The sequence below is a fragment of the Mycteria americana genome, chromosome 2 (assembly GCF_035582795.1).
Source record: "Mycteria americana isolate JAX WOST 10 ecotype Jacksonville Zoo and Gardens chromosome 2, USCA_MyAme_1.0, whole genome shotgun sequence".
NCBI lineage: Eukaryota > Metazoa > Chordata > Aves > Ciconiiformes > Ciconiidae > Mycteria > Mycteria americana.
The window spans coordinates 23977965-24005334 of record NC_134366.1 but is presented as its reverse complement, the minus strand read 5'-3'; the positions used below and the strand labels follow the sequence as shown (position 1 = coordinate 24005334).

The 27370-nt window shown below is 43.4% G+C and overlaps 2 protein-coding genes and 1 long non-coding RNA gene across 12 annotated transcripts in view; 1 reads left to right on the top strand and 2 right to left on the bottom strand.

Annotated features, from left to right (window-relative positions):
- The window catches only part of ITGA8 (integrin subunit alpha 8), a 117962-nt gene extending 110077 nt beyond the window's left edge, over positions 1–7885 (bottom strand). For both annotated transcript variants that reach the window (XM_075492725.1, XM_075492726.1), the window contains exons 1-2: positions 7242–7885; positions 6803–6927 (exon numbers count right to left, since the gene is read on the bottom strand). In XM_075492725.1, coding sequence (XP_075348840.1) covers positions 6803–6927; positions 7242–7870 — 754 coding nt within the window. In that variant the 5' untranslated portion in view covers positions 7871–7885. The remainder of the gene's footprint in view (positions 1–6802; positions 6928–7241) is intronic.
- A 413-nt stretch (positions 7886–8298) lies between these two features.
- LOC142405386 (uncharacterized) lies at positions 8299–11241 on the top strand. Its single transcript, XR_012774154.1, has 3 exons — positions 8299–8552; positions 10405–10523; positions 10976–11241. It is a non-coding gene; the product is annotated as an uncharacterized LOC142405386 (long non-coding RNA).
- Positions 11242–19942: 8701 nt separating this feature from the next.
- MINDY3 (MINDY lysine 48 deubiquitinase 3) overlaps positions 19943–27370 on the bottom strand; it is a 61965-nt gene continuing 54537 nt past the window's right edge. For all 9 annotated transcript variants that reach the window (XM_075492716.1, XM_075492717.1, XM_075492720.1 and 6 more), the window contains 3 exons: positions 26240–26327; positions 22908–22979; positions 19943–21026 (listed from right to left, as the gene is read on the bottom strand). In XM_075492716.1, coding sequence (XP_075348831.1) covers positions 20877–21026; positions 22908–22979; positions 26240–26327 — 310 coding nt within the window. In that variant the 3' untranslated portion in view covers positions 19943–20876. The remainder of the gene's footprint in view (positions 21027–22907; positions 22980–26239; positions 26328–27370) is intronic.

Below are 27370 nucleotides of genomic sequence, written 5' to 3'. Positions count from 1 at the left end.
GTTCGTACTGGCATACACGGTCCCATATTCTAGAAGTGAGGGAAGAGAGGGAATCTTGTCAACCTTATCACCATGGCAGAGTGGTATCTTTTTGGTATCATTACCATAAAAGATTCCAATGATACCACCCATTACTAAGCCAAGATAAATCAGTAATATTCACAGGGTCATTGATATTAGACCCTCAAGAGAGAAACAGAACACAAATGCAAAGCTGAAGAGTATGATCTAGGGAACCAAGCCAAGCAATTGCTTTCAACATTAATGCTGGGGGGAAAAAGACTCCATAGTGTTTAGAGACAGTAAGGATATGCAAAACCCTTGCATGATGAGAAGACTTGCTTCTATTTTTAGATTTATCTGATTCTGCAAACATCTATTTAATTTCTGTTTTTTATTGTGCCTTAGATGCTATTCATATGAGTTATTTTAATTTAACAGATCATATCTAGACAGCTTTATTTGGACTTTCATTCCATGAATCAAGAAAAAAGAATCATCAAACTCAATAGGATTTTTTAAGTACAATCTGATCAAAAACAAATTAAGACCTCAGGGCTTGAACTAACATAGCTAAGGGTATTTTTTCCCTTCTTTAGATAAGGCTGAGACTTATAAAAGAAACTCATGAGGGTCTATTATAAATGAGAATGCTACAAGTGAACCATGGGGCTCCAGATAAGGTCTTACTGGCATAGTGGACTGAAATGTGTCAACATTTAAAAGTACAACAAAGTTGTCCCTCAGCACTTTCTCTTGAGATGCAAATTCTGTTTTATAACAGGATTCTAAGTTTTCCCTAGAATCTTACCATCTTTACAACTAATGATTTTTTCATGTAACTAAACCTCTTGAGCCCCACAATACATCCTTTCCTTATACAGTACCTGGGTTCTGTTACAATCAGCTCAACTGCTGGCCAGATTAGCTCATGTTTTTTATCAACTGCACACTTGGCCAGAACAGATCTACATCCCCCTCCCATTTCTCTTCAGAGGCTGTTCAAATTTTCTCCAGCTAGTTTAGAAAAATATAACCTATTTTACTAGAACAAGTAAAGTTAACTGATAGCAAAGACAACATCTCAGTGAGTTCTGGAAACTTAGGGGATGTGGTGTCTAAAATTCTGCCTTTTGGAGCTAATTTAAAACATAAGAACTTGTTGCAGTCTGTTAAGTATTACAATTAAAAGTGACCATTATAATGAGTTTCTGAAATATGAACTATTAGCTCTTTACCAGATTTCAAACGCAATAGTGCACTTCAGGGGGCATTTAAGTTTGCTTCTGGCTGCAAGCTGCTTTGAGTGGTTCAGAAGTTCCCCAGTTAATCAAGTGGGGAGAAAGTTTTCTTCATATTGCTCTCCTGCTACCTCTCCTGGCAGCTGAATGGAAGAGCACCCAGCTTAAACACAAGGACTTGGTAATTCTACCTCAATGCTAAAGCAGAAATAGTCATTACGAAATGAGGTTTACAATGAAGAAACTGAAAAGGAGAAGTTAGCTTTGTGTAGGTAAGAGAGGAAAGACAGATCACAGCTCTTTAATATAATGCCAATGCTTGTTCCCCTGTCCTGTCATCGAGTTTCAAAGGGGTTTAAAAAAAAAAGTTTAGGGGTTGGACTAGATGATCTTTAAAGGTCCCTTTCAACCCAAACCATTCTATGATTCTATGAAAGAGTATCACAGCCTTACACTGCAATGCAACAGGACAGCTTTAAGCAGGGAAACAAGGGAGAAGAGTCTCTGCCCTTCAGTCTGTATCTCCTGGAGTAAGGGGATACTAAAAGCCCTTTCATTATACTTTATCTCAGTTCCCTGCTGCAATGAAGCAGGTTAAAGTACCAGTTGTGCGCTCAGGGGCAGTGCTTTCAGCTTCTTCCCAGAGTCTTGGCCCCGGTGCCCAGATTTAGGGAGCTTTAGAGAACTGCAAACATGGGACTTGCGCAGAGTCAGTGCTGTATCAACAGCAGGAAACACGCAGAGTTACTGCTAAAGCCCCTTCTTGGCTGGAGGCCATATCACTGGCCAACCCATATGGGAATGTCCAATTACATGACTTGCTTATGGATGGGTCGGTTCAAATCCTACAGCATGTCAACATTTCATCCTCCTTCCCTCCTCTGCCCCCCTGTCCCTTATCAGGAACAATATTTCATCAGTAGGATTAATTACTGATGTTAGTTTGCAAGTAAAGCACCTCATTGCTTTGGACATCTCTGGATTAGCTACTATGAAGAACAGAGATAGGTGATCTGAGAAATTAGTGACAATCTGGGAGAAATGCCTGTAGAACAATTTCAGTTAGGTGGTATGACCTTTAGGAATGGGGTGCAGATATACTCCTGCACCTCTATTAACTCTAACTAAGCCATCTTCTCAGCAGAGTAGTTTAGCCCACACACATTTCCACATTAACACAAGTTATACAGCTGCTCATAGTACTCAGACCAGCTTGGGCATCCTAACATTTGCACAATGCCACAGAGATTATTTCAGGAGTAGTCTTGGATTTGAGTATCAGTGCTAGCAGTAAGGAACCCAGTCTGTGTTTGACAGCTACAACATGGCACTTGGAAGTGATGACACCTTTTTTAAAGTGTTTTCATATCTTTTACTGGGAATTGAGTGAACACTGAGTGTTCCTGTTGGGTATTCATTAGCAACCAATGCAATGTCTACTCCCTCTTGTGATCTTAAGTTTCTGAGAAAAAAGGAGCAAGAGAGCTTCACAAACAATAAGGATTTGTCTTTTGTCATTTAAAGCTTACATGACACAAAGAATAGAGTTTAGTCCTGAGTGTCACAGCCTGTGTGGTGGCGGGGAGGTTTGCTGCACCTTGCCAGTGACTCTGGGTGCAACCCTCGCAGTGTCAGATCTCTGATCTACTGAGGAACATCACAGTTGTCTTACACCTGTGTCAGGATGTCAGGTCCAGTTAGGCTTAGCATTTGTATTCTCCCTTCAGGACTCTATGGCCTGCAGGATATAGAATAACTTTCTTTAAACTAAAAATGTAGTTATTTTAAAAATAGAAAGATATTATCCACAGAGAAAAACAAAACTCTTCAACAAAACACCCTTTACAGGACCAAAGACCATCCTGTCTCAGTGTTTACCATCATAATATTAACCTAAGCAAGCCTAAGTTTTTCACTAAGGCGTCTATCACTTACTTGGTTCCCTCAAATCACTTTCTGAACAAATGCCCCCTCTATCTAAGGCAATAAGTACTTTAGAAACTCAACACATTATTTTTTCCTTTCTTCCCTTCCCTGACTCATGAGCATGTTCTTGTTCATCATTGCCTCTTAACAAGCCTCAAATGCTTGTGGAGAGACATTTTCTTCCTTTTTAGTTTGTTATACTTTACAGCCCATAACAAGGCATATCTATCCATTCATGCAGTAAACATCTCAATATCTGTAAAATACAGGATAACTATAAATTAGTACAAAGCAACTCCACACCTGTAACACCATGATATTCAAAAATGTCCAGAATCTTGACTGAAGCCATCACAGAATACTAGTCAGTGTCCTCACTGTTTTCATTTAGTAGGACCGAGATTTTAATAGTGTTAATACAAATAACATCAAAGCATTTGCGAATGAAGGAACACTTCTTGAAGTTAGGTCTACTGTTCTTGTGGAAACAGTGAAATAATCTGTACAGTTACATATGAGTCTTACCAATTAGGTGCCCGCTTACATACTTATTGGTGGCTGGAAAAGTCCAAATAACATCCAAGTGCACTGTATGTTCTCTCCTCACCGGCAGAACGTAACTCACATTGAATGCAACATACCTGAGCTTCATTTGTGTACCCAGCCCTCAGAAATGGAAGACATAAGCCCTCATGCTCATAAGCAATTTAAGCTAGTGCTTTTCAACCACTTGGATTTGTTGATCTCTTGAATTTTTATGTTGTAGTGGTCTGTGACCTGCAGCAATTTCACATATCTAACTTGGGATATGTGAATCTACTTTTCTTTTACAAATTCTTTAGAATTTAGAAGTCCTCCATTGAACTCTTGTGGCTGAAAAATACTGATTTAGTAAATTCTTTAGCTATTTGTTGGGTCACACTGCCTTTTAAGTGTTACATTATATTCTCCCTTTCTTTCTAGTTCCACTTAGTTTTTACTTCTGATCTTAATTAAAAATGCTTTCGTTTATTCAGCAGTTTTGTTTCTTTTATTGTGCTTAGTGAATCTAACTGAAAGAGCTGATATTATTTGGTTAGAGTCAAGAAAAAAGTACTTAAAAAAGGAAGCTTTGTATCAATATGCATCAAAATGAAATCTTCCAGCTCTGAAGCAGCCTCTGTAGTTTTTCTGGCTTGTTTCAGAAAACACTCCCAAAGTTTTCCAAGACTTTTCAAAATCTCCTATGACGCATGAAGTATTAATCTTTAAATTAAAGCTGCTAGAGCTGAATTTTCAGTATTCTAACAATTACTGGGTGTTTTTGTTTTGGGAGAAAGGATAATGTTGTGGTTAAGGAACTGGAGGAAGAAGAAAAAATCCCAAGTCAGTTACCAGTATCATCACCAACTTTCTGTATGATTTTTGACAACCCAGACTGACTTTTTTCTGTTCATCAGAATAAATATAAAAATGGGAATATAAATATAAAATGGGAATAGCAGCATTTCTGAGTGATGTTGTAGGGAGAAGACATAGTGACTACAAGGTGCCTATACAAGAAAGAGCCATAAACTGAAAATAGCCCTCATATTTCCTAAGGACTATCTAAGTCCCGCTAGGCATACAATGGCCAAAGGCTCCAAAAGGAACTGTGTGTAACAGACTATTTGAAATAGCATCATCTAGGATAGAGCTCATGTGGACTGCTCTGTTTGGGGGAATAGGGGAAAGGTGGAAAACTTGCTCCTATAAGTAGCGTATTTTGGACAGAAAAAACTGACATGAAATATACATCCATACTTCAGCAAAAAGAATCATCTAAGGGGTATTGGAGATGGCCTTTATGTTGCTGGCAATGAAGAATGGGTGTTGGTACAAGCTATGCAAACCTTCCCGGGGTCCCTGTCTATGAGGGCAGCTGGCCATTGCTGAATTGTGTGAAATGACACCTTTACTGCCCTTGGTACCGGAATTAGACAGCTAATGATAACACTACTAAACCTGCCTATACTGCAGTCCCTCCTCCAAGTACAGTGCATTTATATCTACACAATGGGCTCTCTCTGGCTAACTTCAGCTGTCTACAGGTCCAGGCATCTACCCAGGGGACACAAACAACCGTCTCAGGTAGACTGACTGAACCACACTTTGGAGATTCCAAGCTGAGTAGTTGAGCGATACAGTCCAAAGCCTTGTTGATAATACTTACTCATCAGCCTGCATTTGTGCCTTTATTTGAAACATAGTATCTGCAAAAGTACATCTCTGCCAACAGCATGGAGCTGTCCTGAGTCTCTTTAGTCAACTTTTCTGGAGTTTCCCACAGGAAAGCCAGATGTCCTTCTAGTTTTCATCACTAGGTTTCCATTCATTTTTCAAAATGTCCCTTTAAAATGTGATGGAATTTTCATTTGGCCTGTAAGTTTTCTATTCAAACATGAAATTAATTTGTATAGATAATATATTTCACTTCTGTTATATGAGCTATCTATTCATAAGATGGAAATACAGGAATATTTCCTAAACTGCTTTTATTTTAAGGATCTACACTCAGAGCATATTACAATAGAAATATTGCATGCATATGAGGTCTGTACATTCACATTTATATATAACCATATGCTATACATAGTATTACATGCCCAAGTAGCCACATACACATACAGGAGCTATCTCTTACTCTGTTTTGAGGAATGCCCAGCATGATGGGAGAGTCATCCTGAGTAGAGTTCATAGACACTAACATAGCAATAGGATGTGTGGGTGGCTGGAGCTGGAAGGGGTAAACAACTGCACTGCTTACTTGCTACATTTAAGTAAGCTCTTCTAATTTAATTTGTGCTCTCAGAAAAAAACAGAATTGTATTGTGTTCGCATTTAAATAAACCACAAATGTTAAGATTAAATATAACCTAAAGAATCATAACTTTTGCTAATGATTAAACTGTCAAAGTCTGCCTAAATAAAGGAATCAGTTTTAAAGTCCCTGCAAACAACTAGGTTTAAATTATTTTCAAGACCTATAAAGAGACAACAGAAAACATAAACAGCCTGAACTGTTTAAAACATGTGTTCTCTCTAATTAAATAAGAAACATCTGTCTTGGGATTTTGGAAGTGGATATAATCTATCCACATTGTGCCTAAATCAGTTTGCATCTAGCTTCTATTCTGAAATAAAATTCTTGTGTTCTGAAAGAATTAAATAAGCATGCCACATGAGGTGCTTCATCCATCTGAACAGACAGAAAACCCCTTGTTGAAAATACCAGCAAAGACTAGCTATCCTGTGATTTCCAGGATTCAGAGAAGTATGTGAGACATGGGTTTTCAGGTTTTGCCTTGTGAGCAAAAAAACGTATTTTCAAAATGAGAAATCTGCCACAAACACCTTTCGTTAAAGCATTAAGATGAACCATGCACAGATCCTGGACGTCATACTCGTGTTATTTCTCTGGGGACCATTAAACCTTTCCCTGCAAGCGCACATGCATACAGACTCCCAGGAGTGGGATTTCTCCAGCGAACTGCAGATACTCAGATCAAAATGACACAACTAAAGCGAGTGCGGAAGAAACTTGTGCCGAAGGGGGACGTGAGCACAGCAGAGCAACCCACACAACGCTGCGCTACGAGATGCAGCCATTTACTTACTGGTATTATCAAAGGGTATCTGCCTGCACTGGGTGGCGGGCCAGGCACAGTAGTACACCGCTCCTCCTTCCACTATGTCTGGCTGCGTGGTGTTGGCTTTGGGAGCTCCCACCAGGACACTGACTCTGCGAAACACACCGGGAGGTCACCGGGGCGGTGGGGGCGCTCAGGACCCACAGGCGGCGGCCCCGGCACGCCGGGCCAGGGGCTGTCACCCCGGCGACCGGCCCGAGGGCGGCGGGCGGGTCGCTGCCGTTTGCCCACCGCCTTCCCCAAAGCCTCCCTCAAGCCCGTCGGCGCCCCGCAGCCCCGACCAGGCAGGAGGGGCGGCCCGGCGGCGCTCGCTCGGGCACAGCCCGGACCCGCCGCTCCCCGGGACCGCGGGCGCCGCGCTGAGGGGAGCGGCCCGCCCAGCCCGCCCGGCGGCGGCGGCACTCACGTGCTGGGGTCAGGGATGTAGAAGTCCACCGAGTACCCGAAGTAGCTGCCCGGGGGCCCGCTGTACACCGTCAGCTTCTCCTCGTCCAAGTTGAAAGCCACCAGCGCTGGCGCCCAGAGCAGCGCTGACAGGAGGAGCAGCGCGCACGGCCGCTGCCGGCGGCGGGCGCGGCCGGTCCCGCGCCCGCGGCTGAGGCGCAGCATCCTCGCCGCCTCCGCGGCAGGCTCCCGCTGGCAGCGCGGAGCGGAGCGCAGCTGCGCGGCGGCCCTGCGGTGCCGCGGCGGTCTGGCTGCCGCCGTGCGCTGGCGGCGGGGCGGGGGGCTGGCGGCGGAGGCTCGGCCCCACTCACCCCGCCGCCGCCGCCGCCGCGGGGCGAGCCGCGCTCGGGCGCCCCCTGGCGGCCCGCGCTCGGCGCCCGCGGCAGGCATCGCAGCGCAGCGCGGCGCCCCGCAGCTGTCGGCGGCCCCCGGGGAGGCGCGGAGCTGCGGTGAGGACCCGCCGGGAGCGCGGTGGCTCGGCGGGGAAGCTCTTCTTCTACGAGGCAGCATTCGGGCCCGAGGGAGGCCCCGCGCCACCGGTCTGTGCGTGGGCCCCGCTGCCACTGGGCAGGGCGAGGCGCTGGTGGTCATTCTGGGGCCGCCTGGCCTGCGCGTCCCTCGGTGAGGCAGAAGCGGTCCCGCCGTCGCCGGCGGAGGTGTCGGCGCCTCGGACCAGGTCTGCACGACGCCTCCGGCGTTGTCTGCGAGATAGGACGGTGCTCACAGCGCTATGGTTGTGGTGTGGCCGTCGGGGACCCGGAGCGGCCCTCGTCCCCCAGCGCAGGGAGCGACGCTGGGGCCGGGGCCTGGGCAAGGTTTCTCCATCCTGGCTGAACACGGTGCTCAGGGTGGTTTACTGCACTAACCAGGCTGTATCTGGAGAAACCAGTTTGTCATACGGAGAAAATCCACCAGTGAAGCTGGGAGAAATGCATGCTAAGTAGGACACCCACTTAACTCTCCCAGCAGAGTTACCCGATGTGACAGTCATGTTCACAAGGGAAAATGGAGGAGTTGAGGCTGGTGATTTCTACTTGAATTTCTCTTGACTTCCAGCATTTTCAAGAGTTTGAACTGAAGAGTCTGATACTTGAAAATGCCTTTTAGGAAACTGAAGTGCATGGAAAAAAAATAGACCTTCATCAGATTGCTATGTGACTGCCAGCATGGCTATAATTTAGAAAAAAACCAGCAACCAAAAACCCCTTCTAACCACAGGAAAGATGTAAATCCAACCACACAGTTCAGAACACATTAGGAAATGCATTCCTCTGTAAGTTTCTCTGTTAGTGCTTGCCTGGCTACATAAAGTTTTAATATGCTGAAGGGGGCACCTTACACTTGCGCGAAGGAAAGCATTACTATAGGCCTTTACCACAGCTCCATGCAGGAGCAGGTGTCATGCCTCTTTTCCCACAGAAATGACCAATACTACTTTATTGCATGTGGCATTGAAAGGAGCTTGTAGAAAGGTCCTCTTACAATTTCTTCATAAAAGTAATTAAAAACAGAGGGGTCTGGACAGGCTGGATCAATGGACTGAGGCCAATTGTATGAGGTTCAACAAGGCTAAGTGCAAGGTCCTGCACTTGGGTCACAACAACCCCATGCAACGCTACACGCTTGAGGAAGAGTGGCTGGAAAGCTGCCTGGCAGAGAAGGACCTGGGAGCGTTGGTTGACAGCCGCCTGAATATGAGCTGACAGTGTGCCCAGGTGGCCAAGAAGGCCAATAGCATCCTGGATTGTATCAGAAATAGTGTGGCCAGCAGGACCAGGGAAGTGATCGTCCCCCTACACTTGGCAATGGTGAGGCCACACCTCAAATACTGTGTTCAGTTTTGGGCTCCTCACTACAAGAGAGACATTGAGGTGCTGGAGTGTGTCCAGAGAAGGGCACTGAAGCTGGTGAAGGGTCTGGAGCACAAGTCTGATGAGGAGCAGCTGAGGGAACTGGGGTTGATTAGCCTGGAGAAAAGGAGGCTGAGGGGAGACCTTATCGCGCTCCACAACCACCTGAAAGGAGGATGTAGGGAGGTGGGGGTCGGTCTCTTCTCCCAAGTTACTAGTGATAGGAGAAGAGGAAATGGCTTCAAGTTGTGCCACTGGAGGCTTAGATTGGATATTAGAATAAATTTATTCACAGAAAGGGTTGTCAGGCATTGGAAGAGGCTGCCCAGGGAAGTGGTTGAGTCACCATGCCTGGAGGTATTTAAAAGACATGTAGATGTGGTGCTCAGTGTCATGGTTTAGTGGTGGACTTGGTAGTGCTAGGTTAATGGTTGGCCTCGATGTTCTTAAAGGTCTTTTCCAATGTAAATTACTTTATATTCTATGTTTTGCCCCTGCAAGCCCTACAATAGTGTTCTAGCTGGTTTTGTTAATAATATATATAAGCTGACTCTTCCTGAAATGCTCCCTTCCGTTACAAAGCTAAATGGGGCATCACACCCACATCTTGAGGGGACAGTATTCTTATTTGTATTTTTTCTGGCCAACTCAAAGGTAGGAAGAAAAGGAGACCTATTTTATTTTCTATTTAATCAGCTCTGTTAGGTGGAAAAAAGGATTGTTTTTCAGCATTTATAATACAGATGTGTCCAAAACAATATCAGAGAAAGATCAGAAGAATAGAGAACCCATTTATAAACATGCTACAGCAGAGCATGCCTATGAAAGCAGCTGAGTAGTTAGTTTTGTTCTGAGGTTCTGGTTTCTTTACTTTTGTGTTTGTTTTATTTGAAGTGCTTTATGGCAGGATTATTCAGATAAGACTGACATTCCTGTTCACAAAAATAGAACAGTGTGTTTATTTCCAGCATTAACTGTGTGACCCTTAGCTGTCCCCACAGGCTTGTAATATTCCTTAAATCTGCTCGCCTTACAATTGTGCCGACTTTACTCTTGCTATTAAGAGTGAAACGTCACCATTGACATTATTTTGTTATTTTACATTGAACAAGTATCTCTTAGAGATCTAAGCACCAGTAATAAATTCAGAAGTACCTCAATGACTTGTAGGGTTAACACTTACCCTTAAAAGTCATAGAGTTTTAAGGCAACTGAAGGCATTTGAAAGTTGTGTTGCCTTATGCTAAATAATAATGCCACCTGGCTCTTATTTAGCACAAAAACAGTCAGTTCCAGTGCTCAGCATTGTAAGTGAAGTCGTTGGGGCTTGGAGAACTGCTCAGATGGCACACCAGACCTGTGGCACTCAGGGAGCAAGAAGGCAGCACATTCTGGTACTGTATCCATCTTGTACAGATCTTTCGAAATCAGAGTTAAAATTCAGTAATTAGCACAGTGGGAGACAGGTGAGTGTTCACACAAATGAAAAGCAGAAGGGGCATAGCAAGAACATAGGCAGTTCTCATGTTCTCCCCTTGTACCTGTCTTTCAGTTTGAAATATATGCCACCTAACCTGGTTGCTTTGAACTAAATTTAAAAAAGGAAAAAAGTGCTTCAAATGGCTATCAGTGCTAAAACCTGTATGGAGAGCAGGGCAGAATGAAAAGAAGGAAATCTCTTTCAAGATCCTCTTACCCCCAAGGTGTTAACATACAGCCATACCCCTCCCCTTACCTTTTTCCTCTTTTTTTTCCCCCCCATATAAAGAAGAGAGACATGAGTGTAGGATATTCCAAATCAATTCAAAGAGATAAAAGAAAAGAACAATCTTTTCGTTTTTCAAAGGATTTGCTGTGTTACCCTAAATAACCTGGACCTGTTCTGATCACTGGAAGCGTATTCCAGATCTTGGTTTCCTTGGACTTTAGACTGGAAGCTGTGATCTGCACTGCTCAAGAGGTAAGCAGCTGCCCCAGTTGTTGGTAGGCTGAAGTTTGGTCTTTAGCATACTCATGGCCCAATACATTAACTGCTTTGAATATTGAACTAAAAAGTCTTAATAGGCTCTGGAATCTGACCTGGAGCCAGGACAGAGAGCTTTTATAAGAACACTTAGCCAAGAGTCCAAAAGTCATTATCTACCCTATAGAACAACTGGAAGGTCAGATTTGGGACCAAATAATTTATAAAGAAAAATACAAGATTCATGGTGTGAATTTCTACAGCTTATACTATGTGCAGTTGGTGAGGTTAATACATCATTATGGTCTTTCCAATCTTAAAAATAGATCGGCCAAAGCTTCTATGGGAAGTTTTGGTGAAGCAAAACTTAAAGGTTAGTATTTCACAGAAGGCTCTATTATGAAAGCTTTAATCTTATTTATGGCACTATTTAGAAATCTGCCTGCTAGCAGAGGAAGGATAAGTATTTCAAAGAATCATATGGGATTTTAACATAAATCTTGTCAAAATTAATGACAATTTTACTGTTAAATCTCTTCAAAACATGGCAGTACAGAAGCCTAAGTGTCCAATTTCCATAGGAAAGCTTACCTTTTTTCTTGGCTGTTTCCTAGTTTTGTTTCTGTAGGCAGGAAGCCTTCTTCTGAACTGTAATTGGAGCCATTATAGAGACAGTATTTTGTATTGATTATCCTGTTGCAAAGCAAGAGGATAAAACGAGGATGTGACCACGCTCTACAAAGAGCATGAATTTCTTATCAGCCTTGTTATTGGCAGCTTCTGAATCTGAGCACCTGCTTGTCCCTTCTAACTGAAAAGGATGAATTTTAGCCAATATACCAGTCTGAGAGCAATGAAGTGCCCTAGTTCATTATGGGGCTCATTTCTGTGTTTTTCACCTATGTACTGATGCTCTCCTGCATTTGGGAATAAAAAGCCTCACAATTTTTGCTTGTGTCCAATTCAATTAGCAAACTCATTAAGCTGTACTTTAAGGTTTGCTAGGTTCCCGTAGACTAATAACTGCTACAAGACCTTGTTTCTTCTTCCCCCAAATGCTAGTTGGTGGGATCTGAATTCAGCTTGACATGACAACAAAGGATGTTCAGCATTTTGTTTTGAACCTTACCTCTGTGAATGATGTCCAAGTTAAAAATATTAGCAGAAGGAATTAATACGTGAAAAGCATTGAAGCTAATTTGAGAGTGAGCAGACTAAGTCTTCTAGCAACCTAAACTTATAGCCTGTGAAAAAATGTGTCTTTTCATGAGATCTCATGGAAATACTATTTTTTCTTCATTTGTAAGTGTTAACTAGTTTAATCACATGAAATCAATGTAAACCAGAATCTAATGAGCCAATCTGCCATCTTGGTGAAAGCACAGACTGGCTGCTTAGTGTGTGAGACCCCAAAGGATGGAACAGTAGGGACGTTGCAGGGGAGGCTGCGAATGCCTTCAGTATTTATGCTGCACCTCCCAGGCTATTGCGGTCAGCAGACTTGCAGCACAATACTCAGCAAACCCACAACAGAGTCTGAAGGTGCTCTCCAGAGCATGTCTGATGCTATATGCTAAGCAGCTTTGCATGCAATCAAGAGTACCCAGAGTAACTGTCCACAGGCTGTAGACAGTCATCTAGTTGGAAAGCAAATGTGCCACGGTATGCATTGCACTAATGGAGGTTCTTGTTCCTGCTTATGAGCTGTTGTGTAGGCATAGCCATTTCACTACGCTAATGGATTTTACTTGCACATCACTTGCCTGCTCCATCCAGGCCCATCTTGGACTCCCTTGCTCTAAATTCATCCTCACGAAGAAGAGAGAATAAAAAAGCATACAGATGGATCAGATAAGCAGAAATTATAACTGTCTGAAAGACAAAGCCAAGGACTTCAACAGAAGTATTTGAAAAACAAAGTACCCTGCAAGCACTTAAGTGATTCAGTGTTTTAAAGGGGTCTTCATGTGGCTTATAACAAAAATATTTGCATTTGCATTTTTGCTGCCTGCTTACCTTGAACAGCTCAGGCTTTAACAAAGCAAAAATATATTTGTTAGCCTTGAGCCTTCAAATGCAACTTACCTGGGCTAACACGAGGCACTGGAAGTAGTCTTTCCATTATTTATTTAGATAACTTATCTAGAGTATCTAACTGCAAGCTTCAGTACACATGAAAGTGGAAATAATTTCTCTTTTACCATTCAACTAGCAGTTGACCCCAGGACCCTTTTTTTCTCCTCATCTCTTTGTTATGAAAGTGAATTTAGAGCAAAGAGACACCAACACATAGCTGAACAATTTTCTATCTCAAAGGGCTTTGATACATGGGAGGGAGAACCCAGTTTTCTGGACCGACTGTCCAATGGCATGTTGACTGTACCATGTTGCCAGCTAGCACACTAGTTGTCTCCCAGAAGATACTGACCTTTCCTTGGCAATTAAAATTGAACCACTGTGCAATGCTTAAAAAATTATTCACCTAGAGTACTAATCAAAATATCATTTAATTGCATATTTAGTTCACGTGATTTCTTACAGTTAGCATTATCAGTTTGCTCTGGTTAAAGCATGTATTTAATCCTGTAGAGTGCTCTGGTATTACTTATCGACTAAGCTTCAATTTGCAAACTGCTATATATACATATATATACGTACACACATATGTAGCCTATATATTTGGCACTTAGAGCAGAACAAGCTGTGAAAATTATATAGATTTCTGGGGAAGGATCACAGGTCAGCAGGGGAGCACCTGAAGAGCAGCACAAAGGAATTCCAGCCGCTCCAGCCAGTAAGTCTGCTTCATTGGGGCCCAACTTAAATGCCTCTATGCAAATGCACGTAGCATGGGGAATAAACAAGAGGAGTTAGAGATGTGCGCACGCCTGCAAGGCTATGATCTTATTGGCATCACGGAGATGTGGTGGGATGGTTCCTATGACTGGAGTGTTGGAATGGAAGGACACAGGCTCTTTAGGAAGGACAGACAGGGGAGACGAGGAGGGGGTGTTGCCCTCTATGTAATGACAAGCTGGCGTGCATGGAGCTCTGCCTGGGGATGGATGAGGAGCCGACTGAGAGCTTAAAGGTCAGGATTAAAGGGAGGGCAGGGACAGGTGACATTACAGTGGGGGTCTGCTACAGGCCACCTGACCAGGAAGACTGAGTGGATGAGGCCCTCTATAGACAGATAGGAGCAGCTTCATGTTCACAAGTCCTGATCCTCATGGGGGACTTCAACCACCCTGGTATCTGTTGGAGGGACAACACAACAGGGCATAAGCAATCTGGGAGGTTCCTGGAATGCATTGATGATAACTTCCTTCTCCAAGTGATAGAGGAGCCAACGAGGAGAGGTTCTATGCTGGACCTTGTTCTCACCAACAAGGAGGGGCTGGTGGGGAATGTGAAGCTCAAGTGCAGTCTTGGCTGTAGTGATCATGAAATAATGGAATTCAAGATCCTTGGGGCAGTGAGGAGGGTGCACAGCAAGCTCACCATGCTGGAATTCAGGAGAGCAGACTTTATCTTAAAATGTGCAAAACCAGCTAAAACAAATACCTATCAAGCCTGAGCATTTTAGGAAAAGTAAAGCTTCAGACTTGCCAGGCAATCCAGATTAAAGCAGATTCTCTTAATTAATTTTCTATATACTTTTGAGTAGCAATACTACTGTTGTACAAGTCTTTTACCATCAGGCCCACATAGCAAGACGAAATACTTGTGTTCTGAGTAAAGTGAGTCAGATAAGATGAATTAAGGAATCTTTCAAATTATTGTCATCTGCAAAGGAATTATTTTTTCAGAAAAAGAAATCTCAAAAAGAGGTAAGATACACTGCTGTCAGTCCTGCAGTAAGGGATGGTCATGGTAATTTCAGAAGTTAGGTTTTTAAACAAGCCCTGATTGAACTTGTTTGGTGGCTGGGGGCAGATGGGGCTGCAGCAATGGCCTCTGTGAGAAGAAGTCACCAGGAGCTGTCCCCCATGTTGCACAGAGACAGTTCCAGCTGGCTCCATGACGGACCAAAGCTGAGCCTGTCAGCAAAGCTGTTGGTGTCTCTGTGATAACATTTAAGAAAGAGTAAAAAACTCTGTGTGACATCTGGGAGAGAGGAGCAGGAATATGTGAGAGAAACAACTCTGCAGACACCAACATCAGTGAAGAAGGAGGGGGAGGAGGTGCTCCAGGTGCTGGAGCAGAGATTCCCCTGCAGCCCCTGGTGAAGACCATGGTGAGGCAGGCTGTCCCCCTGCAGCCCATGGAGGTTAACAGCGGAGCAGGTGGATACCTGCAGCCCGTGGAGGACCCCACGCTGGAGCAGCTGGCTGTGCCTTGGAGCCCATGGAGACCCCATGCCAGAGCAGGCTCCTGGCAGGAGCTGCAGCCTGTGGGGAGGAGCCCACGCTGGAGCAGGTTGTCTGGCAGGACCTGTTGCCTGTGGGAGACCCATGCTGAAGCTGTCCATTCCTGAAGGACTGCACCCCATGGAAAGGACCCACACTGGAGCAGTTTGTGAAGAACTGCAGCCCGTGGGAAGGACCCATGTTGGAGTAGTTTGTGAAGGACTGTCTCCTGTGGGTGGGACCCCACACTGGAGCAGGGGAACAGTGTGAGGAGGAAGGAGTGGCAAGAGATGAAGTGTTATGAACTGACCACAACCCCCGTTTCCCATTCCTCGTCCCCCTGCCCTCTCGGTGGGAAGGAGGTAGAGGAGCTGGGATTGAAGTTGAGCCTGGGAAGAAGGAGCAGGGGAGAAGGTGGTTTTATTTTTTTTTTTTTTTCCTCACTATCTCTATTTTTAATTGGCAATAAATTAAATTTAGAGTCTGTTTTGCCCGTGACGATAATTGGTGAGCGATCTCCCTGTCCTTACCTCGATGAGATAAGGAACTTTTTCGTTTATTTTCTCCCCCGTCTTGCTGAGGAGAGGGAGTGAGAGAGTGGCTGGGTGCGCACCTGGCAGCCAACCAAGGCCAACCCACCACAGAACTATACTGTTCACCTATTTCCACATGTAAATCTAACAGATATATTGTACAGTCTTGCAGAGGACATATCTGCACAATGTCATGCACAGGATGTGCTCTTTCTACCACTACTACATGCTTTACAGTGCAAATTCTCCATCAAGGGTTTCTCCCCCACACTACATACATTTTTGACCAAATCAGTTTGTTTTCCTGCATGATGATCATTCTACAGTCATATTGTTATTTACACATGAAAATGAATTTTTAAAAAGTAAATAAATCTAAATGTGAAATTCAGCCCTGCTGGCAATAGCACAGGCTCTGCAATCAGAGTTAAGATGCAATACATCATCACGGCTAGTAAGAAACTCAGGAGCGCAGGTTATTTTCTCTTCTCTCCTTCCAGTGGTGGGCAGTGACACCAGAAGGAACAGAGATGCCCAATCTATTAATGCATGGCTCCGTGGCTGGTGTCATCGCCACGGATTTGGTTTTTTTGACAACGGAATGGCCTACGCCGCACCGGGTTTGCTGGCATCCGATGGGATTCATCTTTCTCAAAGGGGAAAGAGAATCTTTGCACAGGAACTTGCAGGGCTCATTGACAGAGCTTTAAACTAGACTCGAAGGGGGAGGGGGATAATATCAGGCTTGCCCGAGAGAAGCTGAGGGGCGACGTGCCATGGTTGGAGGGAGCGGCTGACAGCGAGGACAGTCGGCCTGAGTCCTCGAGATGCACGGGGTACGCTTGGGCACAGCCGAAGTCGAGCGGAGTTGAGCCAGGGGATACTGAGGCAACGGGAGCCAAGAGGGAAACACCAGTGAAATGCCTCAAAGCACGCAAGGGGTGTTCTTCTATGAAGGAGGCACGGACGACACCCCAGCTGAAGTGCCTCTACACCAATGCACGCAGCATGGGCAACAAGCAGGAGGAGTTGGAAGCCATTGTACGTCAGGAAAACTATGATATGGTGGCCATCACAGAAACATGGTGGGATGACTCGCACAACTGGAGTGCGGCGATGGATGGCTATAAACTCTTCAGGAGGGATAGGCGAGGCAGGAGAGGTGGTGGGGTAGCCCTATACGTCAGGGAGAGTCTGGATAGTTTAGAGCTCAATGATGGTGATGATAGGGTGGAGTGTCTGTGGGTCAGAATCAGGGGGAAGGCCAACAAGGCAGATATTGTGGTGGGAGTCTGTTACAGACCCCCCAACCAGGATGAGGAGACAGATGAACTATTCTATAAGCAGCTGGGAGAAGCCTCACGATCGCTAGCCCTTGTTCTTGTGGGGGACTTCAACCTGCCAGATGTCTGCTGGAAATACAATACAGCAGAGAGGAAACAGTCCAGGAGGTTCCTGGAGCGTGTGGCAGATAACTTCCTGACGCAGCTGGTGAGTGAGCCAACGAGGGAAGGTGCCCCGCTGGACCTCTTGTTCGTGAACAGAGAAGGACTGGTGAGTGATGTGTTGGTTGGAGGCTGTCTTGGGCAGAGCGATCATGAAATGATAGAGTTTTTGATACGTGGAGAAGCGGCGAGGGGGGTCGGCAAAACTGCCACCTTAGACTTCCGGAGGGCGGACTTCAGCCTGTTTAGGAGACTGGTCGACAGAGTCCCCTGGGAGGCAGCTCTTATGGGCAAAGGGGTCCAGGAAGGCTGGACATTCTTTAAGGAGGAAGTCCTAAAGGCACAAGAGCGGGCTGTCCCCAGGTGCCGAAAGACAAGCCGGCGGGGAAGAAGACCGGCCTGGCTGACTAGAGAGCTCTGGCTCGAACTGAGGAGAAAGAGGAGAGTCTATGACCTCTGGAAGAAGGGGCGGGCAACTCAGGAGGACTACAGGGGTGTAGCGAGGCTGTGCAGGGAGAAAACTAGAAGGGCCAAAGCTGAGCTAGAGCTCAGTCTGGCTGCTGCTATAAAAGACAACAAAAAACACTTCTTCAAATACATTAGCAGCAAAAGGAGAGCTAAGGAGAATCTCCAGCCCCTAGTAGATGTGGGAGGAAACACAGTGACCAAGGATGAGGAAAAGGCTGAGGTACTTAATGCCTTCTTTGCCTCAGTCTTTATTAGCAGGGCCGAATGTTCTATGGGTACCCAGCCCCTGGAGTTGGAAGATAGGGATGGGGACCAGACTGGAGCCCCCATTATCCAGGGGGAAATGGTGAGTGACCTGCTGCACCACTTAGACACTCACAAGTCTATGGGGCCTGATGAGATCCACCCGAGAGTGTTGAAGGAGCTGGCAGATGTGCTCACCAAGCCCCTTTCCATCATTTACCAGCAGTCCTGGCTAACTGGGGAAGTCCCTGCTGACTGGAGATTAGCGAATGTGACGCCCATCTTCAAGAAGGGCCGGAAGGAGGACCCGGGGAACTACAGGCCTGTCAGCCTGACCTCGGTGCCGGGGAAGCTGATGGAGCAGATCATCCTGAGTGCTATCACACGGCATGTAGAGAATAACCAGGGGATCAGGCCCAGCCAGCATGGGTTCAGGAAAGGCAGGTCCTGCTTGACCAACCTGATCTCCTTCTATGATAAGGTGACCCGCCTAGTGGATGAGGGGAAGTCTGTGGATGTTGTCTATCTAGACTTCAGTAAAGCCTTTGACACGGTTTCCCACGGCATTCTCCTGGAGAAACTGGCTGCTCATGGCTTGGACGGGTGTACTCTTCGCTGGGTAAAGAACTGGCTGGACGGCCGGGCCCAGAGAGTGGTGGTGAATGGAGTTTACTCCGGTTGGCGGCCGGTCACAAGCGGTGTTCCCCAGGGCTCGGTGTTGGGGCCAGTTCTGTTTAACATCTTTATCAATGATCTGGACGAAGGGATCGAGTGCACTCTCAGTAAGTTTGCAGACGACACCAAGTTGTGTGGGAGTGTTGATCTGCTGGAGGGTAGGCAGGCTCTGCAGAGGGACCTGGACAGGCTGGATCGATGGGCTGGGGTGAATTGTATGAGGTTTAACAAGGCCAAGTGCAAGGTCCTGCACTTGGGCCACAGCAACCCCATGCAACGCTACAGGCTTGGGGAAGAGTGGCTGGAAAGCTGCCTGGCAGAGAAGGACCTGGGGGTGTTGGTTGACAGCTGCCTAAATATGAGCCAGCAGTGTGCCCAGGCGGCCAAGAAGGCCAATGGCATCCTGGCCTGTATCAAAAATAGCGTGGCCAGCAGGACTAGGGAAGTGATTGTGCCCCTGTACTCGGCACTGGTGAGGCCGCACCTCGAATACTGTGTTCAGTTTTGGGCCCCCCACTACAAGAGGGATATTGAGGTACTGGAGCGCGTACAGAGAAGGGCAACGAAGCTGGTGAAGGGTCTGGAGCAGAAGTCTTATGAGGAGCGGCTGAGGGAGCTGGGACTGTTTAGCCTGGAGAAAAGGAGGCTGAGGGGAGACCTCATCGCTCTCTACAACTACCTGAAAGGAGGTTGTAGGGAGGTGGGGGTCGGTCTCTTCTCCCAGGTAACAAGTGATAGGACAAGAGGAAATGGCCTCAAGTTGCGCCAGGAGAGGTTTAGACTGGATATTAGGAAATTTTTCTTCACCGAGAGGGTTATCAAGCATTGGAACAGACTGCCCAGGGAAGTGGTTGAGTCGCCATCCCTGGAGGTATTTAAAGGACGTTTGGATGAGGTACTTAGAGACATGGTGTAGTGATGGTTTTTGGCAGTGTTAGGTTTATGGTTGGACTCGATGATCTTAAAGGTCTTTTCCAACCTATATGATTCTGTGATTCTGTGATTCTGTGATCTTTTGGGGTTTTTTTTCCTGAGATGTGTTCAGCTAGAAACCTGACATTTCTAAACCATGGTCCCTTTTCATTATCTTAGAGAGGCAGTAAAACAAGTTCGATTAAAACCAAACTTAAAACAATACATCATGATTCAAGGAAAAGATTTTATTTTAGGGCTAACAAGTTGATAATAAATAAAGGAATATAATAATGTAATAACAGATGTTCTCATGCACTTAACACATACAATAACGCTGGCTTACACTGCTGTTTGGACAAATTGAGAAGAGGTATTTGGCAATATTATAAGTTTGAATAGGTTAGAGATTATAGAACAAGAAATTCTTTCTGATGTTTTTACATTTCTTTTATACAAATTCAAATAAATATTAATACATCTGTTTTTCCTCAGATTTTGTGTTCACTTTTAACATGCCTGGTAACTAAGCCACAGTAATATACAACTGCCAAGAAAGAGTATTTATGAATTATACTTATTAATATTCCTAAAAATGTATCATATTTATGTCACATTGTGCAAGCTCTTTAGGTAAAATTAGATTTTAGGAAAAATTGCAGAAAATTTAAACTCATTAAAACATACCCAGTGCAAAGGCCAGTCTAGTCCACACATTATGGTACTGTAATGTAAGCCAATATAATTTAAATAATAAAACATGCCTATATGGTTCAGAGGAAGCTGAATATGTTTTATGTTTTAAAGACCTGACATCTAATATGCAGATTCTGCAATATCAGACATTTTTCAAATCTTCATGAGATGGCAAAATAATGTTAAGACTTTATAAGTAGGCTTTATTTTTTTTTTTAGGATAACTCACATTAACAGTACTACAGTGGCCAAAAAAGACAAACTATTATAATAGAAATCAATCTGATTAAAAAATTAAATATTCCAATTAACACTGAAAAAGTGTTTGTAATCATTATTTACAATTCATCAATGATACCAGTGTATAACCACACAGTCAAAGTATACCACTTTCCAAGCAAATACCAATTCTTGTATCCCCATTCAAGCATTCGATAGTAGTATGTTATTTATGCGCAACGTATCAGTTTAATGAAGGAGATCGATCTGTGGTCCAGAGTAATTCTATATATGGCCATTTGGTTTGCAAGCAGCGTTTTACAGGAGTGTCGTCGGTCTGTAGCATTGGTTCTTCAAAACCCATAACAACTGCTGTGCCTTCTACATACATGACCTGTCAAAATAAATCCAATTATGTCAGACTATGTTTGTTTAAAAACTCTAATATGAGATGATTATTTCCACCGGGTTAGGAGAGGATTTGTTATGATTGTCCTGGTTTCGGCTGGGATTGAGTTAATTTTCTTCCTACTAGCTGGTATAGTGCTGTGTTTTGGATTTAGTATGAGAATAATGTTGATAACACGCTGATGTTTTAGTTGTTGCTAAGCAGTGCTTACACTGGTCAAGGACTGTTTCAGCTTCCCATGCTCTGCCAGGGGCACAAGAAGCTGGGAAGGGGACTGCCAGGACAGCTGACCCCAACTGCCTAAAGGGCTATTCCATACCATATGGCATCATGCTCAGTATAGAAACTGGGGGGAGTTGGCCAGGGGGCAGCGATCGCTGCTCAGGGACAGGCTGGGCGTTGGTCAGCGGGTGGTGAGCAGTTGCATCACTTGTTTTTTCTTGGGTTTTCTTCCTCTCTCTGTTTTCATTATTATTATTATTATTATTATTATTATTATTATTATTATTATTATATTATATTTCAATTATTAAATTGTTCTTATCTCAACCCACGAGTTTTCTTACTTTGGCTCTTCAGATTCTCTCCCCCATCCCACTGGGGGGGAGGGTAAGTGAGCAGCTGCGTGGTACTTAGTTGCCAACAGGGGCTAAACCACGACAACGATGCTTTTTTTTTTTTCCCTACAAAAATCAAATCCATGAAGTTTTATATACTTAAAAAAAAAAAAAAAAGAGGTATGAAATTGAAAAAACCTAATCTCTTAGATTCAAGTGCCTGAAAATCCTGATCAGGCCATATTCATTTGACTGTTTACTTCAATAGACAGTAAAGGCCAAAACTGGGGGAAAAAAGTAATCTAGGAAATGCAATGCAAAAATTCTGTGACAACTACTGAATTTTTGCAACATTCTTCTACTACTGTTCCAGTTGCACAGTTTGATATTGTTATTTTTATAAGGACAGTGTTCCTTAACTTTATGGAAGTAGTTTTCCATAACATGGAACTTCTGCTGCAAATCAGCTCTATTCATAAAACAATATTTAAAATGCTATAAGCAGAATCGTTTGAAAACAAAAATTTGTTTAAATTTTCTTGACTGTGTATATATGTTCAATAGTAAAGATAAATGCATCTTTGAATGCTTTTGCCTACATTTTGGGGTATGAAACTGCTGGAGATTTCACAGGGGTAATTTTAAGGACTTAACTCCAAGCTATTCCAAAGACTGAGTATATACATTTTCTCGAAGAGTCTTCTTACTTGAAGTTATTTTTGTTCCCTGTGTCTGTTAATGTCTTATACTCTTCTACCCTAAATGCTAATTCAGGAACTAACTTAGAAGCAGTCACGGTGTGTCACGTATACCCCTCCTTCCAAGAAAGCTGAAAATGAAACAGGCCAGTTTTGCCTCCCCCAAAGTGGTTCCAAAAAATACTGATTTTTGATGTCGGTCTGGAGTACTAAAATATTTCACAAAAATTTCCAAACATCTCAACGTGGATGTAGGGTTACTTACAGAAGCTGCAGTTTGTCCGTGTTACATCTTCATTGTCCTTTACAGTTCAGATCCCACTCTCATGGATAAGCATGAGAAGTGCTCTAATCAAACGCATAGCTTAAGAGATGCAGTCTAGCCAACTGATGCAGTATACTAGCTAAAATATGACCAGGAGCACAAAGCAGTTTCCAATTCCAAATATATAATTTTGGAAGAAAATAATCGACATAATAGTTTTGTAAAAAGTCTGTTTCAAGTTAAAGTATTTTGCCTGTAACTATCGTCAGTTTTACAATTTAACACAGGGAGTCAGTTCTGCATACTAATTGTTATTAAGGCTAGATTTATGTTTCTTAAATCTTACCTTTTCGTTATAGTTAGATTGCTTCAGTCCATTGTAATGGTAAACAGTGAATGACTCTGAAACCCTAGAGTCCTAGTAGAAAGAAGACAGTTAATTTCATGTAACATATGCACTGTGCCTTGACAGTCTCTTTACAACTAGACAGATGCATTTAAACAGGAAGACTCAAGGAAATTGTAAAAAAGCACAATTTCTTTTAGGTGACATAATCTCGAAGATTTTGTTCATTTTACCTTTCTCATCTGAAGTAATAAAAAGGTGTCAGTAAATTAATGGGTAATGCCCCCAAGAGCAAGTAATGATTTTCTGTGTTCATCTGGACACTTTAAGCTACAACTTCAGCACTGACCATGTAGAAACTGTCCTCATTTTTAAAGTCAGACACCTTACATAGTAGCCACATTCGCGTGTATTTATGACTGTTTGGATGCTATGAAGTTAAATATTTACTAAGGACCAGATCCAATCTCCAACCCTCCAACTGAGAGCTAAAAAGTAGTTTGTGCCCATGCCTGCCTAACTGTAAACTCATTGTGCAGACACCTGTTCAGCTGAGGCCTAACAGCAGATGTACTGCAGTTGTCAACCTTTACCACTCCAGGTGTTTAAATGCTTTAGTCCTAAAAGGACTGAAGAGCTTTGCATTTCACTGAATCAGGAAACACAAATCATCTCCTTTATGCCTACTGGACCAGGCTCCAAACAAAACCTTATCCCTTTTTTAAGTACATGGAGGTAAAGGCTGGAATGAGAAGAAATCTGCTCAGGTTACAGTACATCCATCAGATTACAGAAAGCCCTCATTCATTTTTCTCCTCTTAAACGATTCAAAACCCTTATCTCTGTATGGGTCTCACAGCAACCCAGGCTATTCAGTGGAGGGAGGGTGGTGAAAAGGAAGGTAAGTGGTAACTCTACTTACAGAAGTTGCTTCACAGAGATGAATAAAAAATCAAGCTTTGTTGGGAAGGAAAGAGGACACATTCTTTTCCCTGAGGAAGGTATGCTCACCCTGAAGGAAAAGAAGTGCTGCTTTCCAGTTCCTGTCCCATGGATGTTAAGAATTTTGTGCAGTAATTGTTTCCCAAAAAAAAGGGCTACCGGGGAATTCAGGAATCCCCCTCTCCAGGTGACTGCCCTAAGCACTAAAGAGTCAGGCTTGCTCTCTCAGGCTGAATGATCTTTGAATATTTTTCTTCTAAGCCAACAGCTTTGAAAAAGAAAGCTGAGACCCCTTCCTGCTTTTGAGTTTAGTACTTTCTAGGAGAGTAAGAACAAGGGTTTGAATATTCTCAGCAAAGAAGGAATTGAATCTGGACCTCCTGAGCACTAGGTAAGTGTTCAAATATTGTATAAAGGGGAACATCAACAATTCCAACCATCACTGACATCTGCTACTTCCTCACAGTATTTTAAAGAAAGACATTCATCTTCATTTCTGCAGAATTTAATTTTCAGAAAGAATTCTGAACGACGTGTCAATACGGGGAAGGGCTCCTGCTATCTGATCCACAGAGCACAGACAGATTGGATAACATATCCGTGCCCTCACCATTCATTCAGTAACTGATACTGGCAGGTCCCAGTCCAAAATGTGCTGATTGTTCAGCCTGCACCCTCAAGGCAGTAACACTTCCCATGTTCTGTACTGGAGCCAGTGAAGGTTCAACAGCACAGGCAAAACTGAGTGGTGGGGAATCACGTGCAGCAGGGAATTAGTACTTGATGGACAGGCATTGACTTGGGGGCTCCAACTTTAGAGCAGGTAGAGTGTTCCTCCACCAACTCTCTAGGTGACTAAGGTGGGGATCTGCCCATGATTCCACTGTGCTCCCTTCTCCAGCTGCCCTTCTTCAGTCAGTGATGCCCTTCAGCAATAGGCAACAGAGGCAGCAGCCCCATACGATGGCTGTTTTCTCCTGCAGCTACCTGTGGCCTGCAGTACTGGACAGTTTAGGTACAGCCAATTATGGAGGATGTGCTTTGGTGTTCTGAACTTCATTCTAAGCATCTGGGGCCTAAAATTAAGCAGTGGAGTCTTCCAGATTTGCAAGTGTAATATAATTGTAAGGAATAAGATTAAATTATATTCAATTGTAAAGGTATTTCCACTTCTGGATATACAAATGAAAGGAAGAAGAAACAGTTGGCAAATACACAATGCAGATGTAATTCTGTAAATCTGGAGAAAATGAACACTCTAACTCTTTTTTTCCTCTAGATGATGAATCATCTCTTAATGCTGTATTCAGTCCCTACCGTCTTTGGCAGTGCAGTTCTAGTGTCTTCTGAATGACAAGATTGTTTCATAGTACAGAATACTACACCCAAACAGTGCTGCACAACCCTTAACAAAGAGAGTCTTGCTGAAGGCATTTTAAAAATATTAGTTTCACATTTCCTTGGTTGTAAAAATTAAGCCATATAGTTTCAATGACATGTTAAGCCACAAAAGCCTCCAAAGAAGTATTCCTCTCAGGCCTTCTCTTGCCTCACCAGCCTGTCTTTCTGTCACTGGGGAAACCCTCTCTTCTGCCAATACGAGCATTTGCATGGCCGTGGAACAAGCGTCCATAAACCTGCAAAGAGAGCTCTCATCTGGACCAGTTCCCTGTTCCGGTTTACCACATATCTGTACAAAGAGGTTCCTGGTGGCAGGAGGGGGGCAGCATGAGGGCAGGAAAATGTGAGCCAGGGCAAAGGGAGAAGAGGACAGCAGGGCGAGGTTAACACATGCTTCTCAGTGGTGGTGCTACCTTAATGAATATATGGAACACATTGAGAATTTGAACATAATTTTCCATTACCCTGGCAGATACTGACTTCCATATATGCTAAACATAACTCTATCATGACTTTTTGTTAAACTGTCAAAAATTTTACATTATTAGAGATAGACATTAAAATAGTTTTAAATATGTTTGTAACCTTTTCCCATTTGCTAGCAATTACAGCGGACATTTGTAATGTTGATAAAAACAGTATGGTCATTTATTCTCAGAAAAACCAAACTCAGATGAACTTTCTGAGTAGGGAACCAGTTCGATTTCATGTGCAAAATGATTATATATTTCCTGAAGTTAATTTTAGAACTTGTTGCTACAATGGAGTTTCCTTCCAGTGTAAATCTGGCAAAACCATGGACACCTTATGTAAAACAGAAGTCTATAGTTTGTTGTGTAATACAAGAAGTTATTTGGTGGTCAGCTGTGTCAAATGAATGCAATACTTATTATTAAAAATAGCTCTGTGATATTGATGGAAGTGTTTAATGAATCTCAAAGACAAGCAGAATAGACAATGCTCTGCAGTAATAAAGCTATATTGATTACCTGCTCAGGGAAAAATTCTTGCAGAAAGGGACCCAGTAATATGATGCCCAGTCCTTCTGGGTCTAATTTGGTCTTCATGAGGTTTACACTATGACAAAAGCATTGAATATAAAAGTATGAGTAAGACATTTTTATTCTTGCATGACTAAGTTATGCTGTGCTACCACAGTACTGGCTGCCAAGTATAGCAATACTATTCTATTTTTAATTGTAAGTGACAACTGCACCAGAATGGCATGCAAGTTACCAAAACACAGTTATTTTTAAATAAAAGTAATCTGTTATTTCAAATTAAATAAGTGATAATTCTGAAGGACCACCATATTTGGTAAAATAATTTGAAACCCATATAATCTGAACCAGGTTTACAGCCCAAAAGGCGTTTTGCTGTCTTGCAAGCATTCTTGAACTTAGATACATAAACCAGTCATCTTTTAAATACAGCTCCATAACTGCCAAACAACCTGTTTTTAAATGGAGATTTGTAAAGCCTCCAGGATTTTCTATGTACACTGAAATAAAATTAACAGATAAGTTTCTTATTTACATCACGTCCTTGATATCAAAGAAGCCAAAACCAATAAATAATGAAAGTATTAACAATACTAATCTGAAAGCCTTACTGCATGAATATGGTATAACTTCAGGTCACTACAAACGAATGTCAATTATAACTTTATAGTTCTATTTAAGCAATATATTTCTACAGGCATCAGATGGCTTAAACATTTACTTGCATCTACCTATCCTTTTGCCTAAGTTACAAGTTGTACCGTACACAAGAATGTCCTCATTGGGTCAAACCAACAGAGCGTCTTGCCCAGTATCCTGTTTCTGACATTGGTCAGTAGTGGATGCTTACGATAGAGTACAACAGGGCAAACATACAGTGATATCCTTAGTTTACCCTCCCCATTTCCAGCAGTCTGCTGCTCAAAGACATCTTCAGTGAGAGGCAGTATCTAAAACACAAAGATATATATTTTTTCTTTCCATGCATGTGCCTAATTGGCTTTGAACCCATATACACTTGTGGCATTTAATAAACTCCACTCACAAAATTAAAATTAAACTATGGATTCTGGGAATAAGTATCTCCTTCTGTTTTGAACCTGCCACCTGATAATTCAG